The 17077-nt window shown below is 43.9% G+C and overlaps 1 protein-coding gene across 11 annotated transcripts in view; it reads left to right on the top strand.

Moving 5' to 3' along the window:
• The window catches only part of sh3pxd2aa (SH3 and PX domains 2Aa), a 172623-nt gene that overhangs the window by 119707 nt on the left and 35839 nt on the right, over positions 1-17077 (top strand). For all 11 annotated transcript variants that reach the window (XM_079645423.1, XM_079645429.1, XM_079645426.1 and 8 more), the window contains one exon: positions 12957-13070. In XM_079645423.1, the coding sequence (XP_079501549.1) occupies positions 12957-13070 (114 nt within the window). The remainder of the gene's footprint in view (positions 1-12956; positions 13071-17077) is intronic.

Raw genomic sequence — 17077 nt, 5'->3', positions numbered from 1 at the left:
CGCGAGCTTTGCAGGTTATTAACCAAGGTTAAAACCGGCAGGCTTCTGCAGCGAGCCCTGCTGTCTACTTAATCAACAGATTAGTGGCAGCCGGCTTAATTAGCGAGCTCTGCAGTTTATTAACCGATAGGTTAAAACCAGCAGGCTTCTGCAGCAAGCCCTGGCGCCGTGGCGCTGCGGGCGCTGCCGCTGGGGGCACTCAGCCTGGAATACTGCTCATTCCCCCGTTCTGGCTTCTCTGTGATGTGCTGTAATGGTCGTCATGGTGATGAGCCACGCCATTGCCCTCGCCGCCGCTGCCCGTGAGGCGAAAGGGCTGCGAGGAAGCCTCCACACGCTGCGTTTCACTCCGGCTGTCATCATGAGGCGTGTACACGCTCAGGGGATGAGTGGAGGTGTGTGCAGTGCTGTCCACATGAGGCGTTATAACGGCGCTCATGGGTTATTATGACCGTGCGTATCTCGGACGGAGGAATGCCCTGAGCTCTGCAGGTTATTAACCGATAGGTTAAAACCAGCAGGCTTCTGCATGGAGCCCTGCTGTCTACTTAATCAACAGATTAGTGGCAGCCGGCTTAATTACCGGCTCTGCTTCCTCAGAGGCTCTCGCGGAGCAGACCAGGAGCGGGGGAGCCTCACTCCCCTTTGACTCGCCGCCGGGAGACCCTGTCTCTGGGGTGGCGGGGGAGCGGAGACGTGGGACGGAGCCCCTGGAGCCGCCGAAGGGCGAGTCTGACGCCGAGGCTGTTGCTGTGGGCGTCTCTCCGCTTGCGGTTTCCTGTGGCCGGCGTGGACGCCGCGGCTTCTGCGGCTGCTGCGGCTGCTGCGGCTGCTGCGGGCGTTGGTGCCGCTGTGGGCTCTCAGCAGGCTGGAGCCAGCGGACATGCTGGCGAATGCCGTCCGCCTGCAGCTGTCTTCATGGACTCCACCATGGCGTGGAACTGGGGTCCGAACAGCCCGTACGGGCTGATTGGAGCGTCCAGTAGCACTTTTCTGGCCGTCTCCATAACAGACGCCTGCTGCAGCCAGAGGTGGCGCTGGATCTGTGTCACCCACGCGGAAATCCTCGCCTGGGAGACAGCGACGGACGCGCACAGAGTGAGCGCCGTGCTGGCCGCCTTGCTGATTTCCTCTGCCTCGGTGGTGGACCGCTCTACCAGTGTCACCACCGAATTGGAGAGCAGCGCGGTGATATTCGCCGCCGCCTGAAAGGTACACTGGTCGGCCTGGCGGGCGACATACTCTCTGGGGGAGCTCAACGTAGGGCGCCGTCCTGTGGCGACGGAGAAGGGGGCCGCATGCTCGGCCGCCAAACCAGCCCCCTGCTCCGACTCTGTCTCCCCCATCCGGGGGAGAGGAGGGAGGGGAGAACCGCACAGTAAACCATGGAGGGAGACGGGGTAGGAGTCGTCCGACTCCTGCCCGGCACTCGGCTCCAGGGACATGCTGCCGTCCATGGGCACCTGGACGGGCCAATCGTCCTCGTCGGCCGCAGCAGCTAGAGCGTCCGCTCTTCGCTTCCTGTCGGCTGATGGGAGACGGGCACAATGTGAGCAAGCGTCCTGCTGGCTGAGAGCCGCGTCCGCGTGCTCTGGCCCCAGGCAGGATTCGCACATTGCGTGCTGGTCATAGCTCATGATATATCCTGAGCCACATGAGGGACAATTTCGGACGCAGTTGTTGCTCATGATGTTTAATGGTTCTGTGCTTCAATAACTGCCGTGGTTTGCTGAAGAAAAGAGGGAGCAGATTGTCGGGCCTCCTTCCTATTTATACCGGAAGGAAGCCTGAGGGTGGGGCCCACCGTGCGGGTGGGCGTGGACTACAAGTGTTTCAGTGCTGCGCGGGGACGCAGGGGGATTACCCAATAGCGATAGCCTTAGAGGGCGAAGCCATATACGAAATAGAACAAAAGTCTAGTTTGTTGTTTGCGTCTACCGTTTCTGAGTAGAATAACAGTAGCAACAAGAACCTGTGTGCGCTCACGTGCGCCCCCTTCAGTGCGACAGAGGTTATGGCTGCCTCTCCAGGTGCTTTTTTCATTGCCGTTGTATGATGAGACCAGCGGGCCTAAATATCATATACAGTGGGGCAAAAAAGTATTTAGTCAGCCACCAATTGTGCAGGTTCTCCAACTTAAAAAGATGAGAGAGGTCTGTAATTTTCATCCTAGGTATACCTCAACTATGAGAGACAAAATGAGAAAAAAAAATCCAGAAAATCTCATTGTCTGATTTTTAAAGAATTTATTTGCAAATTATGGTGGAATATTTGGTCAATAACAAAAGTTCATCTCAATACTTTGTTATATACCCTTTGTTGGCAATGACAGAGGTCAAACGTTTTCTGTAAGTCTTCACAAGGTTTTCACACACTGTTGCTGGTATTTTGGCCCATTCCTCCATGCAAATCTCCTCTAGAGCAGTGATGTTTTGGGGCTGTCGCTAGGCAACACGGACTTTCAACTCCCTCCAAAGATTTTCTATGGGGTTGAGATCTGGAGACTGCTAGGCCACTCCAGGACCTTGAAATGCTTCTTACGAAGCCACTCCTTCGTTGCCCGGGTGGTGTGTTTGGGATCATTGTCATGCTGAAAGACCCAGCCACGTTTCATCTTAAATGCCCTTGCTGAAAGGGCAGAAGGAGGTTGTCACTCAAAATCTCACGATACATGGCCCCATTCATTCTTTCCTTTACACGGATCAGGCGTCCTGGTCCCTTTGCAGAAAAACAGCCCCAAAGCATGATTTTTCCACCCCCATGTTTCACAGTAGGTATGGTGTTCTTTGGATGCAACTCAGCATTGAGTTTTTACCAAAAAGTTCTATTTTGGTTTCATCTGACCATATGACATTCTCCCAATCCTGTTCTGGATCATCTAAATGCTCTCTAGCAAACTTCAGACTGGCCTGGACATGCACTGGCTTAAGCAGGGGAACACGTCTGGCACTGCATGATTTGAGTCCCTGGTGGCGCAGTGTGTTACTGATGGTAGCCTTTGTTACTTTGGTCCCAGCTCTCTGCAGGTCATTGACTAGGTTCCCCCGTGTGGTTCTGGGATTTTTGCTCACCGTTCTTGTGATCATTTTGACCCCACGGGGTGAGAACTTGCGTGGAGCCCCAGATCGAGGGAGATTATCAGTGGTCTTGTATGTCTTCCATTTTCTAATAATTGCTCCCACAGTTGATTTCTTCACACCAAGCTGCTTACCTATTGCAGATTCAGTCTTCCCAGCCTGGTGCAGGTCTACAATTTTGTTTCTGGTGTCCTTTGACAGGTCTTTGGTCTTGGCAATAGTGGAATTTGGAGTGTGACTGAGGTTGTGGACAGGTGTCTTTTATACTGATAACGAGTTCAAACAGGTGCCATTAATACAGTTAACAAGTGGAGGACAGAGGAGGCTCTTAAAGAGCATCTTGCAGGTTTTAATTTTTTCTACATTTATGCTTAAACTTGCTTGAAAATTACAATTAAAAAAGTGAATGCAGGATTTGATATGTTTTACGAGACATAAGGGCAGGAATTCAGAGGGAATGGAGCAATTTTGAGCTCTGCTCTTAAAAACGGCTTTTTTTTAAGGTCATACGTCAAATGCGTCATATTACATCACACAGGGGACACATCTCCGCTCTCTGACTGCGGGTATAGTAGAGTTGCGTTGAGTAGAGCGGTTGTGTTTTAGTGAGCTGGTATTTTTCGGTAGTTTTACATTGTATTTCACCATTTGTATGGTGCAGTATTGTGTTTGTGCAGGTTGCACAAATACCAGCCTGTCAGGACATCGAGACCACAGTAAAAAGGACCGGAGCTAGCGTTCGTTCCTGGGTGCGTTGTGCATCCACCTCCCTGCAGCACATAGTCTCCACAGCTTTATCAGTAAACCGTATTACTTCTCTCTCCCCCCCCACTTTGCTGCTCTATCTCTCTCCCCTCCGGTACACGGCACCGTAAGACGTAGTGTGGAGTTGCATTAGGTAACGCTTTGGTTGCTGTACTGCTCCAGCCGTCTCCTTTGTGTTTGTTTGTTTCCCCCTGTCTGTGTTGTTTGTGTGTGCGTGGTGGCTGTCACTCCTGGCTCCCGGCTCAACCTCCACTCACCTGCTGCAATCAGCTGTGCACCCTCCCCAACTACACACCTGCTTTCCATCAAGCCATTTACAACGGCATATCAACGGAGGCTCCACAACCTTTCTCCGCCAGATCGTCAAGTATCAGCCGTATCTCGCGTCTCCCCTCCGGTACACAGCACCGTAGTGTGGAGTTACATTAGGTAACGCGAGATACGGCTGATACTTGCGCATTCGTTTCTGTTATGGATCAGTATCAACAGTCCTGCCAGTAACGTTACTATATTATCAATGCTGCTTTAGTTATAGCCTGATATATGATAGCTAACTTTACAATGTTGTGATGTGACGTTAGCTAACATTCTGTAGCTAACGCCGGTCACTCACCAAGATAGCTGCCCAGTTCTCCACTGGTTCTCCTCACACCACAGCTCAATTTCTCTCCGATGGCCGTTATTTTTTCTAATCCTTGGCTGCTCCTGGTCTCTTGGACGCCTAGCAGGCTCATAATTATAAGGTTGTGGTCCGTCATATGCATTCGAATATTCATGTTAAACTTCTTCTGTGTCTTCTGTGTCGGAACTAGCATTGGGATCCATGTTTAATACGTTACACCTGCCGCTCTCCCCCTTTTGTCCCCCGTGTTACGTCACACGCGGGAGGTCACGTGCCGAGGGTTTTTTATGCGGAAGTGAACATTTCTTACAAAAACGACGCCAGATGTCACTGTAGTGTATATTTCTGTATATTTTTTGGAAAATCTAGTGTATTCATCATTTTCCTTCACATTTATTCACAGGTGTCTTTAACCTGGAAGTTGCTCTTTAAAGAAGAAGTTACAGGTCTGTGAGAGCCAGAAATCTTGTTTGTTTGTAGGTGACCAAATACTTATTTTCCACCATCATTTGCAAATAAATTCTTTAAAAATCAGACAATGTGATTTTCTGGATTTTTTTTTTCTAATTTTGTCTCTCATAGTTGAGGTATACCTAGGATGAAAATGACAGGCCTCTCTCATCTTTTTAAGTGGGAGAACTTGCACAATTGGTGGCTGACTAAATACTTTTTTGCCCCACTGTACGTGAAATAAGTTATTTAGAGACTATGGATGGTGAAGATAAATGTAATAAAGGGATCTACAAAAATGTCATTGGTGACATACAGTGAGATGGTAACAGGCATGCGCTTAGGGCCCGCTTTCCAGCCAGTTTCTGTGGCGTGACACATTCTGAGGTGAGGCAGATCTCATCTGTGCCTCACCTCACCCCACAGTAACAGGCTTGAGAGCGCTCACAAAATAAGTGCCTGCGCTACATTAGTGGCCGCGCTCCAGCAAGTTACTGTGGGCGTACGTGAGGCAGAGCTCGTCCCTGCCTCACTCCTCTTCGCTCCCATGTAGTTGTAGCGGAGCTCGGCCAATTTGCTGATTTTGACTATAAAAAGCGATTGGAATCATACAGAAATCACACTTACAACACAGATCAGTGGAGACATTTTATTATTATTACTATTTAGTTTTTCTTTAGTTGTTTTTCCGTTACATTGGAGTATGCCTCCCCTGACTGCACGTCGCTGCACACACATCATGCGCCTTTGTGACCGGACATTTCCTTCATACAACGAGTAATAGGTGGAATAATCGGGCCGTTCGATGTGTGTGTGTGTAGAGGTGTGTGTGGTTGAAACGTAGCAGCCTGCAGTGAGGAACACAGTGAAGGCGGTGTGTACGCGCTGGTGCTGCACTTCTCAGAGGCTGCCTCCTGATGCTGCAGCCATTTCATGAAGTGAAGGAGGCTTTACAAATAAAAAAAATAGCTCTACACCCCTGGCCGCAATGTCCTTAGAAATGAAGTCCGAGTTCGAAATATATCTAAAATAATGTATGCACTGCCATTTCCCCACAAACATAACAGTCTGTGATTAAACGGTTGTCTCCTGTATGTTCCACTTGGCGCACCACCTGTAACTTTATCTGAGACCTTATGCTAACACATTTTGATTTGTTTTGGATGTTTTGGATGAAATAATATGACTGGTATAAAATAAAATAAATTAAAAAAATTGAATTTTTTTGATAAAATAATTTTATATATTTATAATTCTGCAAATATTACGATAAACTCACAGCTATTTCGCGGCCCTTTATTTTCATCAAATAAAGTCTGGAATCAATGTTAATGTAGTCTTGAAGCTGATAACCAGTATCATGGGATATTACAAATATTTGGCAAAGTTAAGGACTGTGTTACTGTCAGATAAAGATTAGCAATCTATATGCACATAATGAGACTTTGGCCTAATTGTATGTTGGTTCTACAGGAAAATTACAAACTAAACCAACCGCATTACATCATTGAGTTCAAATAAATCCCACAAAAGGGTTCGGCATGTTGCTTTGGTTTACAGTAAGATGACGAAATACAATCTAAGAAGGCAGATTTGAGTAGTAAATCCAACAGTGTGAAGAGTTATTATAGTTCAAACTATGAGGGAAATGTTTGGCAGGGTAACAAGTCGATTTTCCTTTTCACTAATCTGCTAAGAAAGTGATCTTGCATGTATTCAATGGATGATGTTGAATACATGAGTCTTCTGTTTTGGCACCCTAAATCAATGCAACCATTTTAGTGTGATCAGCCCATTTAATGGCAATTATCACATGTTGTCACTACAATTATAATGCTTCATGAGGTCAAACCTTTACAAGATATGTTAGTGAAGCAGAAGTGTTTATTCAGGTTTAGGCAGCAAAACTACTTGGTAAGATCTAGGAAAATATCATGGTTTGGGTTAAGATGTTGGTTATGTAACTTGTGTAACCAATGTTATATATTAGATTTGGTTTTACATTGTTCATGAACTGTGGTCTCTGGGGGTTGAAAGTCCAGTGTTTGTTTGACACAAGCGCCCACTCCAGCGTATTTCCTACAGAGATTTTGTCAGCCTTTTTTAAACTGAGTTAATTACTAATGTATCGAAAGGGCTGCATTTTCTTTTCTTTTTTTTCGGTAATTACAGCTTTCTGAACCTACTAGTAGGTGTACTGTAGCTGGTCTCTTCTAACCCATATCATTGAGGCTGATAACCACTGATAACATCCATTCATTGGCTGATAACTTTCAAAGCAGGTGATCCAATGCAAGTTAATTTGCTCTTTTCCCTAACTTGTCTAATATAGGTCTGAACACTTGAAGGGGTCAGTATGCTTCAAAGGATATGACTGTTCATTAGGCATACATGTGTGAGACATTCAGAATTTCCACTAACAACGTTTACCCTTCATATTCAATATGTTGAATAATAATATTCACTCGTCCAGGAATTAGCCCGAGCTTCCCCGATCATTGTTAGCATCATTCCACGCATATGCTGAGCAAAGTTATGCTTTGCTTTAATTGATTCTCAGTTCGCACGTGCAACTTGGCCGACGGCTGAAGTCTTTGTGGTGTGTTCCAGTGCGAAACATGGCCAAGACGCAGGAGACGTGAGGCGACGTGTTCTTTGGTGTCAGTTTGGTGTGTAAGAGCCTTTAACATTCCTCTTTCAGTCTCTTATATCCATATCTGCTTCTCCATTTAGTTTGTTCTTGTCTGTTCTACCCTCTGTGCGAGCAGAGTGTAGTTATGAGGGGTTCCAGCCCTTTCTGGTTCTCATTTATCTGCTTTTACTGTGCCCACATTTTGACCAGAGCTGGATTTATAGAGGAATTGGGCCCTGTCAAAACCCTGCCTTGCACTAGCATGTGTGCACGGGATAGAAGTTGGAGCTTGTCGTGTGTGAGTAATAGAAAGAGTTTCTGGGCTTTGGGATGTTTTGTTTTTGTTGTGTATACGATGTGTGAAAAATATAAAAACCCAGAAAAAAAACCCAGTATGGCTACAACCAATTGATAGTGTTCACTTTGTTGCTCTGTTTCACTTCAACCAAGTACAATTTCAAAAAAGTCATACAGTATATGTGTTTTTATTCATGAGTTTAATTCCCCGCGCTTGATATCCAGCAAACCTCATCATTTTGGCATCAATCAAACATTTAGACATTGTGGACAGTGTTGCAGCTGTGATTTTGCCGCGCAAGTCACATCATTACTGATTTGTGAATGACAGAGTATATTGAAGGGTCCCTATTATGTTTTGGGAGTTTGCCCTTCAATGTAGTGTCTTATGTACATACCAATCAGAGCAGACTGGGCTCTGGTTTCAGACAAAAGGTGAAAAGACGTGCTGCAGCACAGACAGTATGAGAACAATAAAGACCTTTTTGAACATTAAAGAATGTTACATGTCACAGAAAAAGCACCACAAATACAATTGTGACACCTGAAATAGGTATTATAGGCCCACACACATATCGGAGTATAAATCTCTTCTTACTGAAAGTAAGATAAGTTCCACCACTGTTGACAACAGTCACCCTAATCCTCTATCACCACAGATTTATCTTTCAGTTTTTCCACTGTGTGTCAGGTGGGCTTTGGAGATGAAGAGTTTGTGCGGAGCTACTCCTCTCCTCCGTAAGGAGGAGAGGAGTAGCTCCACAACCTCCACAACCTCCAACCAGGCCAATTGGGGTCCCTAATTGCTTCTGACGGATCCAAACTGAAGTAAGCTGACCCCCCTGTGCAGCAGTCTGCAGCACATTCACAGAAAGCTGAGTGTCTGAAAGCTCAAACAGGGGCTACACTGCATCTACTGTGCATCACCCCCATGTGTATCAGCCCTCAGGTTGAATTCACTCCTGTGTTGACCGCTAGACGTGACCCGCTGTGGGAGAGTTCAGGAGAGACAGTATTTCAGTTTGGTTTAGTGTGTCTGTTGCATGAAGGTGTTTTCATGCTGCACATAAGCTGTCAGAGTCCGGGTGGCTCAGGCTTCACAGTGCTTATATGTGTATAGGGAGGGATGAAGTGGCATTCAGGGAGGTAAGCAGGTCCTCTGGTGCCGTCTGTTAAGTGCCCACCCGATAATATTTGAATGCATGTTATTATAGGTGTTGTTATATTCTGGCATACTTGATTCCATCACTACTTTCGTAGGAGGAACATTCAGATCTCTTTAGTGCTACTGTTTTAGCTCCTATATTTTTCTTAATATATTCAGATTTCCTGTAAAATAACTATAGATTACCTTTAAATGAAGGGATCAACATAGATGTATCACCAATCATTGCCAGTTTCCCAAATAAGTACATTGTGAATGCAAAGATGTGTTTCTGTCTATCTGTTTGATTAGATGTTAAGTATATTTCCTCAAAGTTATAGTTATAAATAATATAGTGATATAGAGAACATCGATAATGGATATAATCAAAGTGATCATTGCCAGCAGCTCTAAATATGTGAAACAGTAGTAATACAGAAGAGGTGCACGGTTATAATAAATTAACGCATACAAGCTTAAGTAGACGGAAGTGCATTATTTTCTGATAACCACACTACTCCATCTCGGTTATACTGATAATATTGTGGCCTGTAACAGTGATCAAAATGTTGTTAAGGAATTGTTTATTTAGAAATGCAAATGATCTCACAATTTCGTTTTTAGTGATTTACATTTTATCCTTGTTAGTATGTGTTTTCATTTATAGCATATATGGTTATTTAAAAATAATGATCCTTCTTTGTACACATTAACTCTCAGCTTCCCTGGTGCCAGGGTATGTATTTGCTCATAATGCTGTTGCGTATACAGTTGAAACACAACAAACACACATATAATACAGCTCATTGTCAGGCAGGTCTTCCACACTTCATTTAAAGTGGACCTATCATGCTATATTTGAATAATATAGTGTAGGACCATACCTATATAAGGCATATTTATACTTTTTATTTTTCAAAATACCAAACAGATCATGCATTTTAGCCATTCCTCATTTCGCTCAATTTAACACTGTCTTTGCATGGGCTGATTCTGTGAGAACAGCACCATCTACAGGCCTGGCATATGTACTATAGCGTCTCCAGCGCTGTCGAACGGCAATGTCCGTGGCTGTCTCCTTCTGATTGGTGGAGTTGGCCCAATAGCCGTAGCGCCACTTCTGTGACGTCACAGAAGTGTTCAAATCTGGATCAGTCTGTATCAGATCCGTTGCAGCCCCTTTTTAAGAGATTTGGGTATGGAGGAAAATAGAGAGGGTTGTGTTTTCTGACACTTGGTGAGTTCCCTGGAACACCGGGGACACATATTCATGTATAAAAGACGTACAAAAGTGCATTTTGCATGATAGGTCACCTTTAATATGTGTTCATGTGATTGGTTTCCTGCCGGGTAATAAAAAAAGGACGTGATGGGTTAATCCGCCTAGGCTTCCCCAGCCACATTAGAGAGTGAGCCATGTGGCTGTAAATGTATTGGAGCAGTGATGACCTAATCTTTGGAATCATTTGGAGAAAGAAAGAAAGAATGGTTGCCACTGTTGCTCTACTTTTCTGTCTTTCTCCACCCATTGCTCTTATTCTGTCACTTCTACAGCTCAATTACACATCTATACACAATCTGACCATGAGTGCTTTAGTGGAGCTGCAGCCCCATCCTGAATAAATTATCGTGCAATATTGTTGAACAACTTCCTATGGTAAAAAGTAAAATCCTGAGATACACAGGAGTGGGATAATGCTATACATCACAGGATTTATACCCAGGGGACTTGTGTCTGTGTCGAAACATTATTTATTTTTTTGTCAACCTCCGTAGCTTAAGTTTCGTTACAAATGTACTTACTTTTACCACACTTTTACATCACTAAGAAGTTTTGTCGCATTGACTGAACTGTCACAATTTCACAATGCTTGGTCACATGCTAATACCTTACCCTTAGCACGTTCTTTGCCAAAAGACTATGCATTATTGGTGGCTTCTACCCAAACTGGCAACACATTACAAGTTGGTACAAGATCATGTTGTTGTGAGAAAATAAGGGCACAGTTGGAAGATTGGTGTTGGAGGTCAGGAAATTAGGAAGGACCGATTCATCCCCTACTTTCCTCCCCTGGTCTGATACGGTGTCACGGCTAGTCCAATATCACCGGGAGAAGGCCTGTTTTTGTTTTTGAGTTGAATGTCCCCACAATTATTGGATAAACAACCATAGGATTGTTGTGAATATTCATCTTCCCCTTGGGGTAACTGTTTAAACTTGGGTTAGCCCAAATAAGTATTATTACTTTGATTCATGCTGATAGTAGCCTTTCTCTCAATGCCTAAGTACAACCTCAAATTGCTATTTTCATCGCTGTAGACTTTTTTCCCTTGTTTTGTTTGACTTGGAGACACTTAGCTCAGGGATGCAAGGGAGTTCTAGCTAAAACAGCAGAGGTAAAACAACTTTCAAATTGAGGAATAGGAAAAAATGAAGCACCTCCTTCATGCAACAAGAGCCTTTAACTTCTGTTGATCTACTGTATGATGAGCTTGGAGATCTCCAGCATCTTCCTCTTTCCAGGATTTTCTTTGGTGTCTGGTTATTATTGATGAGAGCTTTCCAAGTTGGTGAAACGTCCAGCCATTGTGAGCTCATATCAGATCTCTCTATCGTGGAACACTCAGATAAAAAAAACAAAAAAATTGATTTAATTATATAAATAAAATGTAATCAAATGAATAAATGAGAATCGTGTCTGTGTTGTTGATCTGTAATATTACAGTGTTACGTTGATTTGTTTGTCCTTCTCGGTCCATGCACTACGCATTTCAGTGGTTTTGTGTTAAAGAAAGCAACCAATCAGATCTTGTTCTGGGTCTCTGAGTAGAATATCCTTCAACCAAGGTATTCTATATCCTTGATCGAATGCCCTGGTCCTCACACTGAATGAGAGCGTATGTTTGGATTGACAGTTTCATCAACCAATCATATATTGATTTGTAGCCAATGGGCATGTTCTTTCAGAGTTTCCCTCGGTTCCAGGGTATTCTAGAAGGCCCGATAGTTCACTGGCTCGAGACAGAGGATCTAGATAAATGCAATGTAGCAATTCATTTGAAGTTGTATTCGTTGTTTACGTTAAAATGGCAACAGGTGAAGATGATGTTGTTTCGGAATTGTTGTCAGTACCCTTTTCAAGACGACAATTCAATGAAAAGATGGACATTATAACGGCGGGGGGTGTGTGTGTGTGTTTACAGAAGGTCCCGTTGTGATAGACATGGTTCGCCAATGGTATTAGATGTACTGTACATGAATATTAGATGCAGGGCCGCCTCTGGCCAACTTGTGGCCTCACGCAAAGTTGTGTGATGATGAGGCCCTCTGTGTCACGAGCGTCAACGGGGGGGGGGGATGGTGCACGCTCCGGAGCCTCGCAGTGGCAAAACTGTACATACATAAGCGCATTTGCATTTGCGCTTCGGATGAGGCTCCCTCCGCAAGATGAGGCACCCTCTGCGAGGTGAGGCTCCATGCAGTCTGCGTGATCTGCGTGTAGGGAGGGGCGGGCCTGATTAGATGTACAGTTTCACCACCCATACACACACTGAATTTGCTATATAACTGCTGGCTCATCTACACTCAGTACATAGTGCTAAACTTGAGAGATGTGTGGCAATGAGTTGTAAACATCTAGGAACAATGTTCACAGCCATTCTTCATGCCATGATTAAAGACTGGTGTAGTGATGACTAGTTTGTGTGCCAATCCGGAAGTTTGCATTCATGAGAGGAGTATTTACCATATTTGATGTTGTAGAACAAAACGTAAACATCTCTTCAGCTTGTGTTAACCAGAACTCTTATTTCAGGCATTCAAAAAAGACTTTGAAAGGCGAGTGAACCCGAAATGTAAAATGTTAACTCATTTCCGGGTTTAAGCACTCATTCCTGCACAATTGTATTGTTAGCAATACTAATATGTTCATCTCTCTTTTTCCCTCTCCCTTTTTTCTCTCTCTCCAGGCTGGTGGTTTGTCAGCACAGCAGAGGAGCAGGGCTGGGTGCCAGCCACATACCTGGACTCCCAAAATGTAACCAGAGACGATTTGGATCTGGGCACTTCCAGGACTGGAGAAGGTTAGCGCAAACACACACACATTGATAGATTCATAAAACACAGAAACACTTGTCTCATTCTTGCCCAAATCATCAGTGTGTAACATGCAATGCGGTTTCTCAATAATGGTTTTTGGTGCGCTTGTTTTCTATGCTTACACGTCACAGGAGTCAGCCCTAGACACAGACTCAAAACACACTTCCATTCACACACTAGGAGCCTTGGAGACCACAGTTGCAGCCCCATGGTGAAACAGTACCAGACTGCAGCCAAAAGGGTTTGCAATATTTTGGCACCACAGAAAATTCCTGTCGGATCCCCCGGGAGGCTGCAACTCTTGCAGGAGGCTTGTTTTGTTGTGACCCTAGTGTTCAGTCTCACTGCTGGGATGGAGCTTTTCATCACTGTGTCATAAGCCCCTTCAGGCTTTTAGACCAAGGGGGATCCAATTGTTGTAAATTAAGTGCAAATACACAAATGTGCTCACATACATGCTAAGATATACAAGCAACATTGATTATCCAACACATTTTTCATCCATCGTTAAGACATGCAAGCCTCCATGCTTCATTGATCGGTGCATATTCTGTAAGACACACACAAACACACACTCTGCTAGAAGGATGACAGCTCCTGCACAGCTGCCACACTCGCTGTAATTTGCAGTGTTCATTCCTCTCTTGGATCTTTCTCCACACACACACACACACACACACACACACACACACACACACACACACACACACACACAGATACTTAATGGATGTTGTCAGGGCCTGTAACAGTGGAATCTCTTACAATCCTGGAGGTGAAACAACATTGAGTGTTGACTGCCTGAGCACTGTGGGCTCAGAACAGTCTCATAATACACGCATGCACACAGAAGGATTCACACTTGTATTTCCGGATCCACACTTGTGTTTTTCAATGCACACACAAATGTGTTCCGTTTCATATACTGTACATGTAAATAAAATCAAAATGCAGAAAAAGGTTTTACATATGTATTTTTTATCCTCACATATTTGTTTTACGTTTAAAACCACTGCACCTGCAAACACAAACGGCTTTCTGTGCATGGATCGCTGTGCATTCATGTGTGGGTTTTTTTAGACTCCCCTGACGGTCACCCGATTCGTACTTGTAATTTTTACTATCAATAGCCAATCAGATGTCTCTTCAATTCTAAGCCAATCACATGAGCGGGCCCCCAAGAGGGTATTATTTCTTGCGTTCATGACTTAGCGCTTCATGTACGCATTTTGCGCTGTCCGTTGTCCATTCTTGTTCTTTTTTCTGTGACTATCTTCCTCACCATGCTGAACACCCTCTCAGACTTTCAGTTGCGCTCAATACTACTAAAGAGACGCGCTACCATTGAAACCAAACAATGGTGTACCTGTATTAAAGTCAGAGTGGAAACAGTCGTGAATAAATCAGATTTAGTCATAAATCGTGAGAAATGCGGGACAAATATGACCCCGGGAGGAAACTGGGAGAGTGCAATGAAATCGGGAGTCTCCCACTAAAATCGTGAGGGTTGGCAAGTATGCGTATACCGCTGGTTATCAACTCGGTAAATCAACCCAGGGTTTCTCTGTCCGGCTGAGAGCGCGTTCACGTGAAAGGGACAGGGTGAGCAACATTTGACCAATCACAAACATGGAGAAGCGTACTGACAGCGCAGCGTCATACTTCATGAATTAAAAGTAAACTATAATAGACAAATATGAAGAAGTTAAACTTTAAACATCCATGACTTAAACACTTGATCCAGGATAAAGTCACATAGCTGCACCTGCAAGGTGAATACAGAACAGCTGGTACAAAAAAACGACCAAGTGTTTGAATGCGTACATTAACAGGTTTATGATATCACTGCCCCATCTAAGACACGAGTGGATCTGACTTTAATTACATTTGACTCAAGTGTTTCGCTAACTTAATGTGTTGTTTAAAATAACACTTCTGCATACAGTATGTGACTATAAGTGTTGCACGGCCAGATATGGCTTGAGAAGCTGACTCAGATGAATGAGGCGAGTAAACACAGCTGACAGCCGGCGTGAAGCTCGAGCGATTATTCGCATCGCATCCGGTGTGAACGCACCATTATTATATAATTACAAAATAAAGTCGCCACTCTCAGTACAGCGCCACTTTCCGAACAGGAAATGCACGCAAATACAATATTTTATATTATTATCATTATTATTATTAATAATATTTATATAAAGAAAGACATCTTGTATTTTAATTACACCCGCTATTGATTAATGTTGTCAACATTGGACCTTGACAACGTCCACATAGCTATAGTGAAATAATATAATCAAAAACATTAAGCCTCTTTGATTTAATAATCGGAGCTGAAACCTCTCTGCCATCTCATATAACACACACTTCCTTATTTAGCCTATCTGTGAATAATAATAACGTACAAATATATGTATATATAAATGGACGTAGTGTCCGTGACGTCACCCATAGGGTTCTGCAGAGTTGCTGAGAAGCCCTTAGTAGGCGGAGTCGGCCGCTGCCGTCTCGACAGTGACGTCAGAGCCTAACTCAGGCCTGCTGCAGCCTGATCCAAATAAGGGCAAAGAGGCGGAGCCGGGGCGGCATAAGATAAGTCCGATATTTAAATGAAGAATACTCCACCAGGCACCAAAACAACAAACACGTCTGAGTTCAAGTTGTGTTCCCCGGATCAGCTGAGCACCTGTGACATCCTGGAGCTAACAGAGCTAACGGAGCTAGCAGAGGGACAGAAAGCTAGAAGCAGCAGTCACTACAGATACCTGTCCATCAAAGTGACGACGCCCTAATTTATGCAAACAAATTAAGACCTAATATAACTAAAAGGGGTGCGTTATAAAAAATTCACTCCCCAATCCATTGTCATAAAGGTGGAATCTAACTATGTCCAGAATATTTGTTATTGCATCCAGGGGCAGAAACATGTTTATTTCTGCTGTAAAGTTGGGCATTTTAACATAGTGGTCTATGGAAATAGCTCCTTTCTGCAGCCATCCCCAATTGGCCAATAGATGAACTGCAGTTTGTGGCACTTCCTTATGGGCTTCCCGGCTCTGCCCCAGAGTTTGCCGCTTGGGTTAGGGTCAGATATGCTCTTGGCATTATTTAGGCGACAACCCCTTTTTTTTAAAGTTACATGGCAACACACTCAAATAACAGTAGTGGGATACCTTATTTTTACGTTTTGCAGAAACAGGCTCTCCTTATAAAGCCCCTTAAAAACCTTAGAGGCCCTATTATGCTTTTTAGGGTTTTCCCTTTCCTGTAGTGTGTTACAGTATATGTTAGTGCTAATGGTCTGCTAAGGCTCAAATCCCAAAGATGCATAACTTCCATAACTTAATGACATCACTAGGTAACACTTGCACTTCTATTGGCCAGTGCTTCAACACATTGTACGTGATAAGGCTAAGGGGGTGGGACATCTCTGATTGGTTGACCAATCACAACAGAGCCGGCCAGCTAACCAATCAGAGCAGACTGGGCTCTAGTTTCAGACAGAGGATGAAAAGAGGTGCTGCAGCACAGGCAGTATGAGAAAAATAAAGAGCTTTCTGAACCGTAAAGCATGGAAACATGTCACAGTAGAGACACTAAATATAAATATCAACCTGAAATATTCCATAATATTTCCTCTTTAAAGATATCTGCTCCCACCTCTTATTATAAATGAAGTTCTGAAAAGGTGCAAACTGTCGGAAATGGCAGTGCATGTAGCCTATAGTCTGTGTAATGTAATGTAACTATTCTCCAGGTTAAAAAGCATTTTCTCTATCCCATAATTCCTCTATGGAGCCTATGACCGTAGGTAGATTTGTTTATGTCTTTTTGTCATTTTTACTTTTTCTGATGCAAACATTTACATGCGCACCATTTGAACATGTTAATGCTTTTTTAATGCAACCGTTTCATCATCAAGGAATAGTGCCAATTGTACACATTAAAGTCGGTTTAAAATTAATAGGGAATAAGACTGCAAAAACTGCTG

Source organism: Notothenia rossii (genome assembly GCF_949606895.1).
Source record: "Notothenia rossii genome assembly, chromosome: 1".
NCBI classification, from domain to species: domain Eukaryota; kingdom Metazoa; phylum Chordata; class Actinopteri; order Perciformes; family Nototheniidae; genus Notothenia; species Notothenia rossii.
This window is presented reverse-complemented; position numbering and strand designations above follow the sequence as displayed.